At 42.3% G+C, this 20,342-nt stretch overlaps 2 protein-coding genes across 9 annotated transcripts in view; both read right to left on the bottom strand.

The window, feature by feature from the left end:
• The window catches only part of LOC110505183 (septin-6), a 28,817-nt gene that overhangs the window by 6,271 nt on the left and 2,204 nt on the right, over positions 1–20,342 (bottom strand). For 3 of the 8 annotated variants that reach the window (XM_021584217.2, XM_021584215.2, XM_021584216.2), the window contains exons 1-9: positions 19,558–19,715; positions 17,215–17,329; positions 15,060–15,255; positions 13,576–13,762; positions 11,265–11,426; positions 10,414–10,510; positions 8,381–8,549; positions 5,497–5,629; positions 3,884–4,074 (exon numbers count right to left, since the gene is read on the bottom strand). In XM_021584217.2, the coding sequence (XP_021439892.1) occupies positions 3,884–4,074; positions 5,497–5,629; positions 8,381–8,549; positions 10,414–10,510; positions 11,265–11,426; positions 13,576–13,762; positions 15,060–15,255; positions 17,215–17,329; positions 19,558–19,587 (1,280 nt within the window). In that variant the 5' untranslated portion in view covers positions 19,588–19,715. Of the gene's footprint in view, positions 1–878; positions 928–1,565; positions 1,719–3,883; positions 4,075–5,496; positions 5,630–8,380; positions 8,550–10,413; positions 10,511–11,264; positions 11,427–13,575; positions 13,763–15,059; positions 15,256–17,214; positions 17,330–19,557; positions 19,716–20,342 lie in introns of those variants that run through there. The other 5 variants (XR_005041136.1, XR_005041135.1, XM_021584219.2 and 2 more) reach the window with 3 other exon arrangements.
• The window catches only part of LOC100136046 (ribosomal protein L39 protein-like), a gene marked incomplete at both ends in the record, with an annotated part of 31,932 nt that continues 14,932 nt past the window's right edge, over positions 3,343–20,342 (bottom strand). The window contains 2 exon segments of the mRNA NM_001124365.1: positions 3,343–3,375; positions 9,727–9,737.

The raw sequence follows: 20,342 nt of genomic DNA, 5'->3' as shown, positions 1-20,342 counted from the left end.
AGGGGCTAGCTGAACCATGAAAAACAACCCCAGACCATTATTCCACCTCCAAATTTGTGGGAACAGTTTGGGGAAGGCCCTTCCCTGTTTCAGCATGACAATGCCCACGTGCACAAAATCAGATCCATACAGAGATGTTTTCAAGATCTTTACTGGCCTGCACAGAGCCCTGACCTCAACCCCATCGAACACCTTTGGGATGAATTGGAACGGCAACTGCGAGCCAGGTCTAATCGGCCAACATCAGTGCCCGATCTCACTAATGCTCTTGTTGCTGAATGGAAGCAAGTCCCACCAGCAATGTTCCAACATCCAGTGAAAAGACATCCCAGAAGAGTGGAGGCTGTTATAGCAGCAAAGGTTGGACCAACTACTAAGGCCCATGATTTTGGAATGAGATGTTCAACGAGCAGCTGTCCACATACTTTTGGTCATGTAGTGTATTTGAAAATACTCTCAAACTATTTGGTAGACTTTAAATTTTTTTGGCAAATAATTCAAATACTGAGATAAAAGTACTTGTTTTGGGCTATGTATTTTAAAATACTCAAATACACAGACAAAAGTATTTGAAATACCAAAAAATCCAATACACATGTATTTGAACCCAGGTCTGATTAGTATAAAATGTAGACTAATGTTTTGAAAGTAGGCCTACTGTACAGATGTTGCCTGCATTTATAACAGCTACTAGAAGTTAAAATACTGTTACTTAATTTTATTTATTTTTTTAATTAAGGACTTCCTTGTCCTTCTCATTTAAGTTAAAATATGTGTTTAACTGACATTTGATTTAGATGTTTTTTTAAATTTGTATTTAAATATATGTGCTTTTTGTCATTGGTTACCAGGTGAACAGTTGAGAGAGCAAGCCTTACCAGGACAAGATGTTTCATGCAGCATGCAGCAAGTGGGGGGAGGAGTTAACTGTAAAACAGCATGGATGCAATATAGGTGACACATGGACTCATGGGAGACATATGGTGCATTCAAGACAACTCGGAACCTCAGAGTTAAAATGTACATATTTTTTGGGCGTAGAGCATCCTATTGGTTGATTCAGATATTTTCCAAATGGGAAACTCGGCCCTTATCTTTCTACAACAAGTGTCCAAGTTGGACATTTCTGAGTTTCCGAGTGGTCTTAAACACAGCAACACATACACATTCTCCATGTCACATCTACACCACTCATTAAAACATGCCATGCTCATGTCCTTTGGTGACTGAATAAAACATTGGTTTTGTAGCCCAAGCTATCAACAGGATTATGTTTTGAACAAGATAAGGAAATAGAGAGGCCAAGCTGGGATCCAAAGGTTTAGCAAATGAGGACGTACCAACTAGCATTCATCGGGCCGGTTTCTCAGACAAGACTAAGATAGGCTTTTTAGTCCAGGTCAATGCTTAATCTATGTTCGGGAAACTAGCCAATAATGTTTTGATCAGTAACCCAGAAACATTAAGTGAAAGGGAGGAGGAAAAACTACAGAGTTTAGAGATAGCAGAGAGAAATGACAGAAGAACTGTAAAGAAAATAATTTAGAAGAAAAAATAAAAAAAACCTTTCTCAGTGCAAGTGTCTTCATCCTTTCTAACAGGGCAGGTGGCAGGGCTCGCATCAGTTTGAATAGACAACCAGGAGCGATTACCAACATGAAGGGACCCACGACAACAACCTCTAACTGTCAACACGGCCCTCCTACTGCAGCCTGATACTACAGGTAAAACAAAACGTCACAATTACTGAACCAACATTCCTATGGGATATAGACCTATACCAGCAGTCTCACTAGCCTGGGTTCAATACAATCAGATTACTGTAATACCAAATCTAATCTAGATGAATCTGGTTTACGTTGAGGGACAGAGAAGGGTTCAGGATATTACTAGCTACAGTACTCTGTATAATAAAGGTGGATAGAAAACAATGTCAAATCCTAGTAAAGTGACAGCGATCCTAATCTCTGGTGCATATGTGTGTTCATTTTGGAGGAGAAAAATAGCAAGTCCACCTCTATACCATAGTTATGAAGGCATAAGAGAAAACGCTTGCTAAACTGTTAAACTAAGCCTTAGGGAGCATCTATTCATCTATTGCTCCTCCATTTCAATGTAATCAGAGCCAGCTACGTTGGTTATCGCTAATCCATTAGACTGGGGAGAGAAACCACTCAGTGCTTGGTGACATTAATGGGACAAGCCAAAGCGGTGGTCAGGAAAAGAGTTCCTACAAATGCATCGACTTAAGGCAAATGAAAGCTTTGATTAATGACCGTGTCATTTGTTTACGTGTGGTGTGTGCCAGGCCTCTTCATATCTGAGGTGCGGCTGATGCAACCGTGTACAGTGTCGCACACCAGTAAAGTGGTCCACATGCATACAACATTTATATTTTGATTCGTCCATCTTCCATCTTCTGTATCAAGAAAAAGCATGTGAACACTTTGGAATTACCTGGATTTCTGCATAAATTGGTCATAAAATTGTATCTGATCTTCATCTAAGTCACAACAACAGACAAACTGACAAATGATGAACATATCATTTAACCATTCACAGTGTAGGTTGGAGAAAGTATGTGAACCCCTAGGCTAATGACTTCTCCAATATCTAATTGGAGTCAGGAGTCAGCTAACCTGGATTCCAATCAATGAGACGAGATTGGAGATGTTGGTTAGAGCTGCCCTGCCCTATAAAAAAACTCACAAAATTTGAGTTTGCTGTTCACAAGAAGCATTGTCTGATGTGACCCATGCCTCGAACAGAAGACCTAAGATTAAAAACTGTTGACTTGCATAAAGCTGGAAAGCCTATCTGTCCGCCAACTGAAGCTCAACAGAAGTTGAGTGATGTAACAGGACAACGACCCAAAACGCAGAAGTAAATCAACAACCGAATGGCTTCAACAGAAGAAAATACACCTTCTGGAGTGGTGGCCCAGTCAAGAGTCCTGACCTCAACCCGATTGAGATGCTGTGGCATGACCTCAAGAGAGCGGTTCAAACCAGACATCCCAAGAATATTGCTGAACTGAAACAGTTTTTTAAAGAGGAAAGGTCCAAAATTCCTCCTGACCGTTGTGCAGGTCTGGCCCGCAACTACAGAAAACGTTTGGTTGAGATTATTGCTGCCAAAGGAGGGTCAACCAGTTATTAAATCCAAGGGTTCACATACTTTTCCCACCCTGGACTGTGAATGTTTACACAGTGTGTTCAATGAAGACATGAAAACGTAGAATTGTTTGTGTGTTACTAGTTTAAGCTGACTGTGTTTGTCTATTGTTGTGACTTAGATTTTTTTTTTTAAATACCAAAAAATACATGGATTTCCAAAGGGTTCACATACTTTTTCTTGCCACTGTGCATACATGGGGATAGGCAGGGACAATAATACATTTACTCATTATTTAGAGAAATAATTTAGATGGCATCTATTCTAAGTGGAATTAATGACCTAGTGTTTCCCGTATTATTGTTTGGGCGGACACCTCTCATTTTGGTTAATGAGGCCCTAAATGTTGATTTGGGGGCCCTTGCGCCCTGCTTGGAAAACGATCTAGGGGAAACACTATAGTGACAATTTATCCAGTTGTTCTTTGATCCTCCTAGATCAGGTTGTAACATCCAGACAGCTCCGGTCCAGTATACCTAAGGAATCCTCAATGATAGCTGGGTTGTGTTCATTAGGGCACGCAACAGCAAACGTGTTAAAACGTTTCGCTATGGAACATGAAAATTAGCATTTCTCATTTGACAGGTCCAGGTAGTCTCTCCCTGTTTCGTGACGTTATCTTCTGTTTGGGTGCCTAATGAAAACGACCCTGAACACCTATGCCTGCTGTGTGAGGAGGAGGGAGTTGAACGTGGAAGGAGATACTTACTTTTTCCTCTCCTTGTCCCTCTTGAGTGTGGTGGAGCCCCCTGCCTGCTGGGCCTGGGACTGTAGGAGCTCGGCGGCCGTCTTTTTCTGTTTGAAGCCGTTGAGCTCGTCATCCAGGGATTTCTTCTTGTCCTCCAGCTTCTTCTTCTCATCCTGGTGCAGCTTCTTGAGCCGGTCAAACTTCTCGTGCAGCTGTGTGGCGAGGGAGAAAACGCACATCTTAGATAGAAACTCATTTAGAAGGTGTGATGTTTTATTTATTTCACCTTTATTTAACCAGGTAGGCTAGTTGAGAACAAGTTCTCATTTGCAACAGCGACCTGGCCAAGATAAAACGTAGCAATTCGACACAAACAACACATAGTTAGTTACACATGGAATAAACAAAACATACAGTCAATAATACAGTAGAACAAAAGAAAACAAAAAGTCTATATACAGGGAGTGCAAATGAGGTAAGTTAAGGAAATAAATAGGCCGTTGTGGCAAAGTAATTACAATATAGCAATTAAACACTGGAATGGTAGATCGGCAGAAGATGAATGTGCAGGTAGAGATACTGGGGTGCAAAGGAGCAAAATAAATAAATAAATACCAGTATGGGGATGAGGTAGGTAGATAGCCTATCTGTAAACAGCCCATCTAAGTACAGGTTCAGTGATCTGTAAAATGCTCTGACAGCTGGTGCTTAAAGCTAGTGAGGGAGATGTGAGTTTCCAGCTTCAGAGATTTTTGAAATTCGTTCCAGTCATGGGCAGCAGAGAACTGGAAGGAAAGACGACCAAAGGAGGAATTGGCTTTGGGGGTGACCAGTGAGATATACCTGCTGGAGCGCGTGCTACGAGTGGGTGCTGCTATGGTGACTAGTGAGCTGAGATAAGGCGGGGCTTTACCTAGCATAGACTTGTAGATAACCTGTAGCCAGTGGGTTTAGCAACGAGTATGAAGCGAGGGCCAACCAACGAGAGTGTACAGGTCGCAATGGTGGGTAGTGTATGGGGCTTTGGTGACAAAACGGATGGCACTGTGATAGACTGCATCCAGTTTGTTGAATAGAGTGTTGGAGGCTATTTTATAGATGACATCACCGAAGTCGAGGATCGGTAGGATGGTCAGTTTTACGAGGGTATGTTTGGCAGCATGAGTGAAGGATGCTTTGTTGCGATATAGGAAGCCGATTCTAGATTTAATTTTGGATTGGAGATGCTGAATGTGAGTCTGGAAGGAGTTTACAGTCTAACCAGACACCCAGGTATTTGTAGTTGTCCACGTATTCTAAGTCAGAGCAGTCCAGAGTAGTGATGCTGGACGGGCGAGCAGGTGCGGGCAGCGATCGATTGAAAAGCATGCATTTAGTTTTACTTGCGTTTAAGAGCAGTTGGAGGCCACGGAAGGAGAGTTGTATGGCATTGAAGCTCGTCTGGAGGTTAGTTAACACAGTGTCCAAGGAGGGGCCAGAAGTATACAGATATCTGTAGCTTTGAGTACAAATGGAGATGTGGCACATGTAACCCTAGTTCTTGTGAGGTTGGTAGGATGCGTGATGATGTGGCAGAATTAAAGCATTTAACTGGTAATGGAAAAACCTTCCTGTACACACACACAAACACGCACCTCTTTCTCGGCCTCCTTCAGTTCGGCTTCCTTCTCCTTGACTCTCTGGACGAACATCTGCCTCATCTCCTCCTCCTTCTTCTGCAGGTCACCCATGAACTCGTTCCTCTTGGCCTCGTACGTCTCCTGCAGACTGGGGTCCAGACAGGAAGAAGACAATTCAGAAATTAAGTCATACTAATGAGTCATATACGGTGCATTCGGAAAGTATTCATACCCCTGGACTTTTCCCACATTTTGTACTAAAACTGATTAAAATCGATTTCCCCCTCATCAATCCACACACAATACCCCATAATGACAAACAAAAAACTTTTTTTTTAAAGAAATGTTTGCTTATTCATAAAAATAAAATAAAAATCACATGCCCATAAGTATTCAGACCCTTTACTTAGTACTTTGTGGAAGCACCTTTGGAAGCAATTACTGCCTTGAGTCTTCTTGGGTATGACGCTACAAGCTTGACATACCTGTTTTTGGGGAGTTTCTTCCATTCTTCTCTGCAGATCCTCTCAACCTCTGTCAGGTTGGATGGGGAGTGCTGCTGCACAGCTATTTTCAGGTCTCTTCAGAGATGTTCAATCGGGTTCAAGTCCTGTCTCCGGCTGGGCCACTCAAGGACATTCAGAGACTAGTCCCGAAGCCACTCCTGTGTTGTCTTGGCTGTGTGTTTAGGGTCGTTGTCCTGTTTGAAGGTGAATGTTTGCCCCAGTCTGAGGTCCTGAGCACTCTGGAGCAGGTTTTCATCAAGGATTTCTCTCGACCCTGACTAGTCAACCAGTCCCTTGTGCTGAAAAACATCCCCACAGCATGATGCTGCCACCACCATGCTTAACCGTAGGGATGGTGCCACATTTCCTTGGCATTCAGACCAAATTGTTCAATCTTTGTTTCATCATACCAGAATCTTGTTTCTCATGGTCTGAGAGGCTTTAGGTGCGTTTTGGCAAACTCCAAGCGGGCTGTCATGTGCCTTTTACTGAGGAGAGGCTGCCGTCTGGCCACTCTACCATAAAGGCCTAATTGGTGGAATGCTGCAGAGATGGTTGTCCTTCTGTAAGGTTCTCCATTAAGAATGATGGAAGCCACTGTGTTCTTGGGGACCTTCAAAGCAGCATAAATGTTTTGGTACCCTTCCCTAGATCTGTGCCTCAACACAATCCTGTCTCGGAGCTCTACGGACAATTCCTTCGATCTCACGGCTTGGTTTGTGTGTGTGTGGTGTGTGCCTTTCCAAATCATGTCCAATCAATTGTATTTACCACAGGTCGACTCCAATCAAGTTGTAGAAACATCTCAGGGACGATCCATGGAAACAGGATGCACCTCAGCTCAACACTTATGTTAATACGGTATCTGTTTTTTGTTTTAATATATTAGCAAAAATTAAAAGAAACCTGTTTCGCTTTGTCATTATGGGGTGCATGTGTGTAGATTGCTGAATAAATTGTTTTATTTAATCAATTTTAGAATAAGGCTGTAACATAACAAAATATGGGAAAAGTCAAGGGGTCTGAATACTTTCCGAAGGCACTGTATGTTAGTACTATGTCCCTACATTCACATTACAGTGAATTACATCAGACTAATTGACATCAGAATGCAAAAAGTGGTTGTGATTAACTGAGGGGGTGGTAGGAATTGGAAAGTAGTGATTCCAAAGTTTCAACCATTGTTAAAACCCCTTTCTCTTGTGGGAATTGGACTATATGGATAGGGCTAAATTGAAAGGTTTTTTACAGAAACCATGGTGGAAATTAAAAGGGAACAGTTTGGAAATTCTGGGGAAATTATTAGACAAAAAGCAAGGACACAATTCACCTGTTGATTTTATGTGCATTTAACATTTACTGTACTTTCGACACATTTGTTGATAACAACACCTGCAAATACTTTGGATACATTCAGTAACACGATAAGAATATTCTTTGAACATTTGGGGTAGGTGCAACATAAGACAAAAAAATGACACAGGTTAGAGAGAGATTTAACTGGTGTTTCCAAGTGGCCACACACACCTCTCAAAGCGTGCACAGTTCCTAAGTCATTTCAACAATGCACTTTTATGACTCAAAGAAGATGTTTGTTTTTTTGCTCTCCTAGCTGTGTCGCTAAGGAACTAGAGTAAGCACACTTGTAGTTGTTTTGCTTGGAACACAGCCCTGCCTTTACACAATTACTGTTGTTGTTTACGCAATACAAAAATGGTCCATTATAAATTGCAAATCTGTCCATTCTGAATACGATCTTACAGTGTTAGGCTTCACAAGGCAATTCAGAGAAGCAGATGGTAATTTTGGTGCGCATGGAATGGAGTCATGAGTGCATTCAGATGCTTGTAACTGTACATCAAACAGTGATTATATACGTTGATCCTATATATTACATGGGTTTCATGATATGGAAATGTGGAGTGCACATTTAAACTCACGGGTGTTCGGCTTGCTTGTATGACATCAAAGCAGTATATATTATATTCCTCAATGTCTCATCTTTCAAAATACATTGAGTCCTCATAATTTAAAGCTTTTCCCTCACTCAGACAACAAAACATTAGAAAAAGTCGCCCAATTATCAAGAGGGATGGGGGCAACTTCTTGTTCACGTGCGGTGCTCAAGTTCAGTCAAAACCCATACAGGTCTGTGAAGTGGAGACCCTGCGCTCTGACATCATGTATAGCATGTTACGGTACATCCACTGCGTTCCAATTTAGGTGCTTATCAGTATCCAAATCTGCCATTTTCAACCCGACTACAAGTGTAAAGAGCTACATCCATGACAGGAAGTGTGCAGGGTGGAGAATTGTGACGCAGTCTTGGAAAGATGTAGGGAGGAAAGAGAAAACAGGAAGTAAGGAGGAAATATGAAGGGAAACAGCCGCACCTGAAGGGTTTGCAGTCGGGGTCCGTGTCCTTGAATCCCATCTCCTCCAGCTTGCAGCGGCGGTAGAGCTCATAGTGGCGCGTGTGTGTCTGCTCCCGCAGGTCCTCCATGTTTACCCGGATCAGCATCTCCCGCAGCTTCACAAAGTCACAGTGGTTCTCATTCTCCACTGCCGACGACACACACACACACACGCACACACGCACACACACACCCCATAGAGTGAACTGAATAGAGTGTGGAGCACAATGTCAGAGACAGCATCGGGCCAGCACTATTGTATTTGTGTTCCATGTGAGGACAGGGCTAGGTATAGTTCATACTAGAGGTTGACCGATTATGATTTTTCAACGCAGATACCGATTATTGGAGGACCAAAAAAATGTATTTGTAATAATGACAATTACAACAATACTGAATGAACACTTATTTTAACTTAATATAATACATCAATAAAATCAATTTAGCCTCAAGTAGATAATGGAACATGTTCAATTTGGTTTAAATAATGCAAAAACAAAGTTGGAGAAGAATGAGAAGAAAGTAAAAGTGCAATATGTGCTATGTAAGAAAGCTAACGTTTCAGTTCCTTGCTCAGAACATGAGAACATATGAAAGCTGGTGGTTCCTTATAACATGAGTCTTCAATATTCCCAGGTAAGAAGTTTTAGGTTGTAGTTATTATAGGACTATTTCCCTCTATACTATTTGTATTTCATTAACCTTTGACTATTGGATGTTCTTATAGGCCATTTAGTATTGCCAGTGTAACAGTATAGTTTCCGTCCCTTTCCTCGATCCTCCCTGGGCTCGAATCAGGAACACAACGACAACAGCCACCCTCGAAGCAGCGTTACCCATGCAGAGCAAGGGGAACAACTACTAGAAGGCTCAGAGTGGGTTACGTTTGAAACGCTATTAGCGTGCGCTAACTAGCTAGCCATTTCACTTCGGTTACACCAGCCTCATCTCGGGAGTTGATAGGCTTGAAGTCATAAACAGCGCAATGCTTGACGCACAACAAAGAGCTGCTGGCAAAACGCACGAAAGTGCTGCCTACCACCGCTCAGTAAGATACTTAGATACTTGTATGCTCAGTCAGATTATATGCAACGCAGGACACGCTAGATAATATCTAATAATATCATCAACCATGTGTAGTTAACTAGTGATTATGATTGATTGTTTTTTATAAGATAAGTTTAATGCTAGCTAGCAACTTACCTTGGCTTACTGCATTCGCGTAACAGGCAGTCTCCTTGTGGAGTGCAACGAGAGAGAGGCAGGTCATTATTGCGTTGGACTAGTTAACAGTAAGGTTGCAAGATTGGATCCCCCGAGCTGACAAGGTGAAAATCTGTTGTTCTGCCCCTGAACAAGGCAGTTAACCCACCGTTCCTAGGCCGTCATTGAAAATAAGAATGTGTTCTTAACTGACGTGCCTAGTTAAATAAAGGTATAAAAAAAATATTTAAAAATGTATTCTGCAATTCGGCGCCCAAAAATACAGATTTCCTATTGTTATGAAAACTTGAAATAGGCCCTAATTAATCGGCCATTCCAATTAATCGGTCGACCTCTAGTTCATACTACCCCCCACGTATCCACACACAGCCAAAACTGACATGCGTACGAGCACAACATAGGAAACCAAATAACGAGACATGTCATATTTCTATGGTAAGTCAGTAACTTTCTCTGATAATCGTCACAGGTTTCACAACCTACCACTTTTCAAGCATTACTGAGATAAATCAATAAATTCTCAAATTTCTGACATGGGATTTGGTTTTTCCCCCATCTAAGTGACATGACTCAAGCAACAGCTGCTGTAGGTTATACATGTATGCAAGAGTGGAGCCATGCAGTGTTAAATAGACAAACATGAATGAGATTACATAAACAGCAGTGATGGCTTCCCTCTTGACGGTATGAATGTAGTTGTTTAGGAAGTTAGGGCGGAATGAGTGGGAGGGAAACGATGGCGGGAGGATCCCCCTACCATTTCCTCTGTGATACGTGACCTAGCTTACCCTGCACCGTTCCCCAGGGGTACTGCCGCGCTTTCACCATCTTGTTGCCGATCTTTACTTCCTCCGTGCTTCCCACAACGGCGAACGGCAAATGGCCCTGCAGAGCCGTAGTGGAGAAAGGATTCACTCTATTACATAACTCCATTATTTATTTGTTTAGACTTTCATCAATTGGAGCATATCTCTTGACAGGGGAACCAATTGCAGAGTGAACCAATTAAACTGAATTACACGTGACATGTCATGTTAGGTGTAAAATTGCAAATTCATATACAGTGCTGCTTGAAAGTATGTGAACCCTACAGGGCTGGTCATCATTTTGCTATAAAATATTAAAATAAACATAAAATCCTTTTCTAAACCCCAATTCATAATAAAGACAACCATATCTACGCCTGTAATGATTTTGTCCACTGTATTGTATGTATTTTGTTTTCTAATTATTAATTTTTATTTTTTTAACTAGACAAATACGTTTAGAATTTTTTTAAATTTACAATGACGGCCTAGCCCAGCCAAACCCGGACCAATTGTGCGCCACCCTATGGGACTCCCAATCACGGCCGGATGTGCTCCAGCCTGGATTTGAACCAGGGACTGCAGTGACGCCTCTTGCACTGAGGTGCAGTGCTTAAGACGGCTGCGCCACTCGGGAGCCCAAATGTGCCTGTCCTCACAAAAATTTCTTCCATGATAACAGACTATCAAGAATCGCATCATATGATATTTCTCCCTAATCAAACCTTGTCCATACTTATACTTCTCAACTATAACTAGTAAGTCTGTATTGATAAAACTTGCTGAAATGCTACTGAACTACAATGAGCGGCATCAGAGAAGGGTTAGCTTACGTTCATGGTGGAGTTGATCTCTGCCACCGTCTCGTCATCGGTGGGGAACTGGTAGATCTGAACGCCGTTGCTGACCAGCTCACTGGTGATCTTGATCTTGAACTTGGTCAGCTCGCTCTTGGAGATGGCGTCTGATTTGGCAATGATGGGGATGATGTTGACCTTTCATTTGAGGAGATTAAATTAGATTCTAAAACGTTATTAGGCTATCCACTGATGAGGAAATGATGTGTGCTGCGTGTATACAAAAGAATCCATCAAAATACATACAAATAACACAGATCTTGTTATACCTTACGGACTTGCATCAAGATAAAAACACACTGAATCACAATTATTTTGAAGACACAATGACAAGGTGCAAACAAATAATGCCTATACTTTGGGATATAGCTAAATAAAAGATTGGCTTTGAGGCTTATGGCAAATGCAATTTACAACACTATACTTTCACCAGGACAAAACAACAACTGAAAATAAATTGTTTAAAATTGGATCTACATTCCAACTGAAGCCATGAATAATTATATTTCATACAAAACCTGTCTCAGCTCCACACATTAATGGTTGGTTTCCCAGATAAAGATGAAGCCTAGTTCCTGGACTAAAAAGCCCTTTGATGGAGCTTCTCCACTGAGAATTATTTTAAGTACAGGAATAAGATTAATCTATAATAAGCACATACACAGTGCATTCAGAAATGATTAAGACCCCTTCACTTTTTCCACATTTTGTTGCATTACACCCTTATTCTAAAATGTATTAAATAGTCCCCCCCCTCATTTACCTACACACAATACCCAATAATGACAAAGCAAAAACGGGGTTTTAGAAATATTTTATAATTTATAAAACAAAACTGAAATCACATTTACATGCGAGCATCTCCTATGCAGCCAGGTCATCACAGCTAGCTAGCTAAACCTCCTGAGACAATTGGGGAACATCTGGCCAAGACAGGATATGAATAGACCCTGAGATATGGGTCTTCCCTCCCTTCCTAATGTTTCTCTGGATTCCTTGTGCCTTGGTCAAAAGCAGGGATATCATCTAGCCGGATACGAAAACAAAAAAAATATAGCTCGTCTTTTTATATCTGTACACCTCTAGTCTCTACTAGCTTCAGGAATATTTGTGCATTTTCGATTCGCCTTATCTATGTACATTTCTGACATAATCAGAGCTTGGAACGAAGTAGAGATTTTTTTTTTTAAACTGGCAGCGCAGAGCAGTAAGAGCATTTACCAGAGAGAGTAGTGAGAGAGAGTAGTACTAGTGAACCTCCAACGCTTTCTCCATCCCGTGAAGAGCCCTCCAAACACATTGTTAATTGATGAGAGCCTACTGATCCAGGTAGCTCAGAAGAAACACTTCCTCCAGCCCCCGTGTTTGGTGAAAAACAGAAGCAGAACATGAAGTGGGAGGGAGGGAAGAGATACAGTATATCCAAATATCCGCTTTAATGGAGCCCACAGGACTGAAGAAGCACAAATAGGCGGGGGGGAGGGGGTCTGTGTCAAACATCCACCCACCACCAATTGTTGCCCATAAACTCAAGAGACACTGCACTTCCTCCTGCACAACCAACTTTTGTTTCACTCACTTTGGCCGGACTCAAACGCCATCCAGTAGCACTAGCTCTTGGAGGGCTTTACAGTTACTCGCAGCAATGATGCTTGGCTGATGCTAAGGGCCGTGTGATGTATACACAGGGAGGCTTCTGCTCTGGATCAAAGATCACACTGTTGCGAGAGGCTGAGAGGTGGGTAGGGCACAGCTGCTCTGGCAAACACTGAGGAGCCCCTTTCTCCGAAATCCAGGAAGACTCTATGCAAATAGGGCTTTTTGGGGTGGCGTTAGGAAAACAGAGTGAGCGGTCACCGTGGCGACCAAGGGCCTGCATTTCACGGCTGACCCACACCGACGCGGTCACAGGACAGGAGCGGATCTGTGAGCGTGCAAAGTGTGTGGAAGAGTTTATGAGCCACCATCATCTTGAGGCTAGAGAGCTTTCTCTTTCCCCCCCTGCATTTTATAAATAGCCATGACAAAAATATGACTCTTCAACTGAGGTTACCATCATATTAGGAAGACGGCTTTTCACGTGGCACTTCAAATCAGCAGAGTTCGATGAAAGGATCGCATAATATGGTAATTTAGCAGATATCTTGAGCCAAAGCGACTTTGACAGTGACACAACATTGACAGTGACACATATAGACCAACTTAGTATACTGTATCTGGCCCATGCAGGAATTGAGCCCATTGCTCCATTGGAATCATAGTGTAATTAGCTAGCTTTGCAGCTCACCTTGCTGTCCAGTTTCTTCATAGTTACCAGGTCCAGGGACTTGAGGGAGTGTCCGGTGGGCGCAATGAAGTACAGGCAGGCATGGATGCGCGTGTCGTGGTAGCTGTGTAGCGTGCGCTTGATTTTCAGCTCCTCCTGCAGATAGGCCTCGAACTGGGTGTCGATAAACTCAACAATGGACTTGTAGCTGAGGAGAGAAAAACATAAGTGTTATTAATGTGTTATAAACGCATGATAAACAGGTAATAAGGAAACTAGGTTTATGACAGCGAAGCACCAAAAAGAGAAAGTATCTTATCATTGTCTATGAAGGATTCAAGGGTAGCTATACCGTTGCCTTTTTAAAAATGTTTCACTCAAAATGAAGACAGTTCCACCATCTTATAATATTAGAAGGTGCTGTGAAGCATCTCTTAAGTGAGAGATTAAAACCAGTTTTGTTCTTTAGTCCCAGAGCGTACTCAGTGGGAGGTAGCTAGCTCGCTAAGTGAGTACAGCTCAGCTCCCTATAAAGAACCTGCTGATCCCTCATTCAGCTGAGCTGGGTCTCATTAGCTGGGAGTCATCGGGCAGAACATGGTGGTGGAAGATATTTGGGAGCTCGCGGATCAGGGAGCAGAGGGGAGGCATCAAAGGCATACCACCGTCAATGAAGGGGAAGATGCACCACGCATACGAAGGAGAGATAGAACCTCTGATTAAACACAGGTCTAGCCCCCGCCCTCCCAACTCCTCCCACCTCCACTCCCCCTCATAAGAAGCTAGCCGAATGGCTGCTCATATAAGTGGCCTTATCTTTGCGGCGAATGTCGCTAACTGCTAGCCCTTAGCTCCCATTCACCCATCCACCATTTGATACTGATGTGAAGCAGTGTGAACCTGGAGCACTGACCTACAAGAGGGTTCCCTGTATCTAGCACAGCCTCCCCCTCGGTGCCCTAACAAGAGCAGATAGAGGGGCCTGGGACAGACTGAGGTCAGAGAGAGCTGCCTGGCCTGGCGCTCACATGACATCATCCGTCCTTTCTCTCTGATCTCTCATGACGAGGAATGAGGATCACATGACAGGAGGGAGAGAGAGAGTGGAGACAATTGGATCCCACGTTGACTAGAATGTTGCCATCAGGGGAGAAAGTGACAGGTAGAGGAGTCCTCCCTTTCCCACAGACAAAACACTGTATGATTTAGCCCTGAAGACGCCTGGCTCAAGTCTCGGGGTATGTCTATTGTGTTTCCATAAGGTATGGGGAGAGGGATAATACAAGTTGAATAAGAGTGAAAGATAACACATTCTGGGTAGTGGTATATAAACACCAGGATCGTATTCATTCGTTTTCTTCTGTTTTGTGCCTAATGAATGTGACTCAAAAGTTATTGTACCATCTAAACATCTCTTAGACACATGAAGAGGAACCTGGGGCTCTCTTACCAAAGTCATACACACACACGTTATATTCATGTTGATCTACATCATTGTCTCTCACCTGTCCTCTTTGTTGATCTGGTCTCCAAAGCCCACAGTGTTGACCACGGTCAGCTTGAGGCGCACGTTGCTCTCTTGGAGCTCGTATGTGTTGGACTTGAGCTGCACGCCCGGCTGATTGTGCTGGGTGGGCTCGCCCTCGAACTTGGTGTTGAACAGGGTGTCCATAAGAGTGGACTTGCCCAGGCCCGTTTCCCCTAAAACACACACCTTCAGTTAATTCCCTATTGTGTCCTTTTATTTGTGGACTCTGTATCTGGAGTTTGAGTTTGTGTGAGGCAGTTGTACTAAGCTCATTGGGCATTTATAAGCTATATTCTTCAATAATCAACGGGTATAGGCTACAGTATATCATTACTGGAAATGACCATTAAACAGCAGGGAAGATCCCAGATTGGGCCATTGTCAGAATAAATGTGGGCTTGAAAAAGGCACATTACATACTGTGCACGACAGTATTTAGTACTGTGCATCCCTGTTGAAAAGACTGCAGTTCTACAATCTGGACTCGGGCTGCAGAGCAGATCTCTCTATGCCACCAGAATGTTAATTATATGGACACTTCCCATGTTTCACATCTTCTTAAATGTAACGTGTGAACCCCTCTGGCTTCTGCTGCTGCTTTTGGCAGGAGAGGAGCTTTCCAACGGAAAATAAAAAAAGATACGCCGAAGAAACGTCTAATATCTTGGGTGCTTGTAAGAGTAAGTAGGGCAGCGCTTCAACAAGCTAATCATAAGTTCACCATGGTTGATATCTGGAACAGACCTTGGCAACAAACAAAAAAAAGGGCAGCATGGGTCCGAGTCACGGATGTCCCGATGCGCTCTGACAAACTCATACTGTGCAAAGCTATCAGTCAAGTGAGCCAGCCGCCTTCCTCTCCCAGTGCCAGAAAATATTTTGGGTCAGAAAAGTAGTAGCAGTGCGCTACATAGGGAATAGGGGGCCATTTGGGATGCAGGCCTATTTATGTTCATCTGACACCACATATACACATGGAGCACGCAGCGGACTGCCAACGGTAGTAGTCTTCTATTCACAGCGCATCAGTGCACACTAAATAGTAAAAGGGGGATAGAATGGAACAGCACAGTGCCTGTGTCTGAGAGAGAACGTCCACCTCGGGTCTTTGTCGAGAGGTTTCTGTGGTCGCTCATCTTCCTTATAGAAACTTCTCAGGGCTGAACTAAGCTATGAGCATCTCACTTGGTAGGGACCCATGCTGAACCCCATGCTAAAGATGGGGCCCTGACATCCAAAGGTTCACATTTGAATGTACCAGCATCTTAAAAATCTAACTTTAGTGAAGAAAAACAGCAGTCGTTATGAATCCAAAACGGCGCTGTACTACAGCTGAATTTTTGTTGTTGATCTCGATTCACTTCTTGCTGTTTTGTTTAGACCACAACCACAAGCCTCCGGATCACATTTCTGGGGCTTTAAGCTTTAGGTCTGTGCAGTTTACAACTGTTTTGCTTTCTCTGACTTTAGAGTAGGCTGTAATAAGAGGTTCGTTCGGCTTCTAGAATTGCTTTGGAATGTTTTGATTGCCACTGATAGCTTTCAAGTAATTCAGAGTGTGTAAAATGGAGCGGGGATTGTATTCTCGGTTTCCTACTTTCAACCAAATTTACTAAATGTACCATTTGGTTTAAACATATAAATCAAAACAAGGCTAAAAGACAACAGGCATAACCAGACCATTTCACCATAATAGATCTATATGACAGCTCTCTCTGTCAATTATGCCCAAACACCATTCAGCTAAGTTGTATACAACCTCAAAATGAGGCCTAGGTCACCCGAATTGAATTCTGAGATACTGTAACAGACAGACACTAATATAGGGAGTGAAATAAACATGCATGTCTGGTGTCTGTTGCTTTGAAATTACTGGGGGGAGATGCGGAATTACATTTGACTGGAATCATTTTAGGGTCTTCATTTCTACCCCCAGTCCCAGACGATAGCTTGACTGACTGAAGATGAATGAGCTACGGTGATCAGAGTTGACTGCTGGCCAGTGAGAAGCAACCAAAGTGGGACAAAGACAGAATGAACTGGGTTTACATCTACAGTGGAAATGCCTGACATAGGGGATTGGACAAGGGCTCCCATTTTGCCTTGAGGAGAAGAACGCATGACACACTCACCGACACAGAGGATGTTGAAGCAGAAGCCGTGGTTGACAGACTTGTTGACCAGCTGGTCGGGCATGCTATCAAAGCCGACATGGCCGGCTAGAGGGACGGCACGAGCACCTTCTCCCTAAAGACAAAATAATGATTTTGAAATAAGAAACACTGAGTAAAGGTGTGTAATTAATCATTAACAGCCGGGTATAAATCGCAGATGCATATGAAACAGGGGTGGTATGGACAAGGCTTAGGTAAAAATTAGGCTGACCATAATATTATTATTTCACTTCCGTTTACACATTTCATGCAAGACCAGACTACACAGAAATATGACATTTCAAACATTCACTCCCACAACTACTGGTCGTGCAGTTAAGGCACAAACTGAAGTGTTAACCATAGCTACAATCTTCTATGGTTTAAGCTACAATTTAGATTTTTTTTGCCAGACACATTCCATTGTATTCGATAAAGATAACTCCTCAGCTACTTTCTCTGGTGCTCTAGCTGTGATACACTTCCTGTTTCCTGCTAACATATTTGCATACTGCACAGTCTAGACCGTTGAAACCACAATGTCCATATATGGAAAGTAAAACATCACATTTTAAGAGTTACAGACTGTACAGGTGTTGAAAACAAACCATGCACAGTAGAATGATGGCATGTTTGTGTGAGAGTAACAATTCTATGTTATAAATGGATCATAATAAATTACCCAACTTGATTAAGGTGACATGGATCCTCCTGTTGTAGGCCTGACCCTAAATTCATAAGGGTCTAATATGGATATGAATGTGTGTGTGTGTGTGAGTTTGGTTTTACTATCCTTGTAGGGACCAGAAGTTCGCACAAGGATCGTAAAACAAGGACAATTCAGACAAGTAGGGACATTTCACCGGTCCCCACAATGAAGAAGGCTTAGGGGTTAGGGTTACAATTTGGGTTTGGGTTAGAATTAAGGTTAGGTTTAGGGGTTTGGTCCCCACAAGGACAGTAAAAAAAATGTTTGTGTGCATGAAGGAAGTTGCATCATCACACATTCTCTGCTTCTAGAACTGCACAGGATGGTTATGTGAGCAGGAATACAAGGAATTTAGATTACATGGTATTGCCAAAGCGTGCCCTCAATAGTGACTTAACTGAAGCAACCCCACCACTAAAAGGCCTAAATGTTTTGAAAATATATTGTGGCATTGAGGCAGACTGCAAAATCCGCTCAGTTAAAATGGGAGAGGTTGAAAATAGTTCCGCAGACTGGGGTGAACAGTTGTCAATTGTATAGTTAGAATTGTGTTTAAACAGCTGAAAGGCTATTAGTTTAACAGATGGTTTATCTTGACGAAACAAACACTCCTCAGCTGGCCTACATGTGCAGGTGCAGCATTCCCAAACCCAAGTCCTACTTGGAATCAAAGACACATCTTGAGTTGCACAATGACATAATGCTTGTTGTGCTCGTCCATTCATTTATACATTTCGGTTTGAATTAACTGCACACAAAACGAAAAGCCGATTTACGTTAGCCTACCAATCTAGCCGAAAGGCCGGCAGATGGCGATATTGATCCGGTATTGATGGTCTAAACGACTCAGCATCGCCATCTGCCGGCTTTTGGGCAACTACCAATCCTTCTCCCAGTGACTTTTCAAGCCTACTGACTCTCACATTCTGAAATTAATGAAAACACTTTTGATGAATCCACATTACCCTCGTTTTTATTTAGGTATATATTATATACAAATATTAAATCATTCCCACTCAGTTGTACCCTATATGACTCGTTATGCACGTCCGACAACGCCCAGCAAACAAAGTAACGGGGCTGACAGAAACAACGCGATAGGCTAACTTACTAACAGAATCGAACCCACGATAGACGGCGGATATGCATGAAATTTGAAATGTCCAGAATAAAAAATATATATATTTAGTCCTAATATCCTTAAATAGCATATCAATGTGAAGTAACTACATATTTCATGGAGAAATGATGAGGATACTGGATCGCAACGATAACCATAAAAGCGAACGCATGCGTGCAAATGCAGACTATCGAATGTTCCCAAGAATTTGTATCTTAATAAATCATGCGGTTACGTAATGAGCGATATTTATCTAAATGCATTGTATCATTACGATAGTAACGTTGTAATAGAGGTAATTTGATATCGAGTTAGCCTATTAAAAAAAACGCTGCATCAACCATGGCGAGTGGGGCTTTCCACCGACATCTATCCATGCCGTTTGAGTTCAATTCACCCAGTACTTAATTAACCACATTAATCATTTTAGCAAGCTACAACGGTGCCCTAGCCAAAAGAAAACGAGAAAATCATCCTTAATTATAGTACTCACCGCTTGCCTAGCTATTTCAGTGGCCGCCATGGTTATTTTTTTATGAAGACCCTATGTAAGGAAGCTGCACTACCACTCTGCTAGCAACACTAACAACGACGTCACTTTCCTATGGTAATGATGAAACGTTCAAAATAAAAGCCCGCATTTCAAAAACATTGCAAGGTGGATAACATTAAAAATAGATAACATTTTATTCAATGTCGATTTGTATTGTGTTTATAAGCAAATGCAAGAAGAAATGTATGGGGGGGACGTATGTTTAGACTGAATTGAGGACAATATGGGCTTAAAGTGGAAGAAAAAAAATATATTCCTTATGCTGATGTGAAAGTGGGTTTGGGAGTAGCCAGTAGGGTCTGTAGAATCTATATGTATGGTGTAATTTCATGGGACACTGAACAATATGGAGTGTTGATGGCCTTTCACTACACCATTCCATATGCCACAACGCAAATCACTGTATATGAACTACATATTGGCTTATAGTGAAAAAACTAACTTATTTGTTCTGATGTAAAAGTGGGATATGGAGTACCTTCTCACCTAAAAGCATTTTTTTTTAAGGGGTTGGGCAAAGGCTGAAATTGGGGTTGCGATTTACCTTTAAAAAGTGATTCGACGAAAGGAAGGAGAGGTAGGCTCCGCATCACTCTCTCACTTGAGCATTTTAGATAGTTATTTTCAAATGATCTAATTTTGCTCTTTTGTAGCTTTGGCAACTATGTGTGTCTCAGTTCACTCCTCTTCCTGTAGGCTTTACAGATGCTCCCCACCCCTTGGCT

This window comes from Oncorhynchus mykiss, chromosome 31 (assembly GCF_013265735.2).
Source record: "Oncorhynchus mykiss isolate Arlee chromosome 31, USDA_OmykA_1.1, whole genome shotgun sequence".
Lineage (NCBI taxonomy): Eukaryota > Metazoa > Chordata > Actinopteri > Salmoniformes > Salmonidae > Oncorhynchus > Oncorhynchus mykiss.
This window is presented reverse-complemented; position numbering and strand designations above follow the sequence as displayed.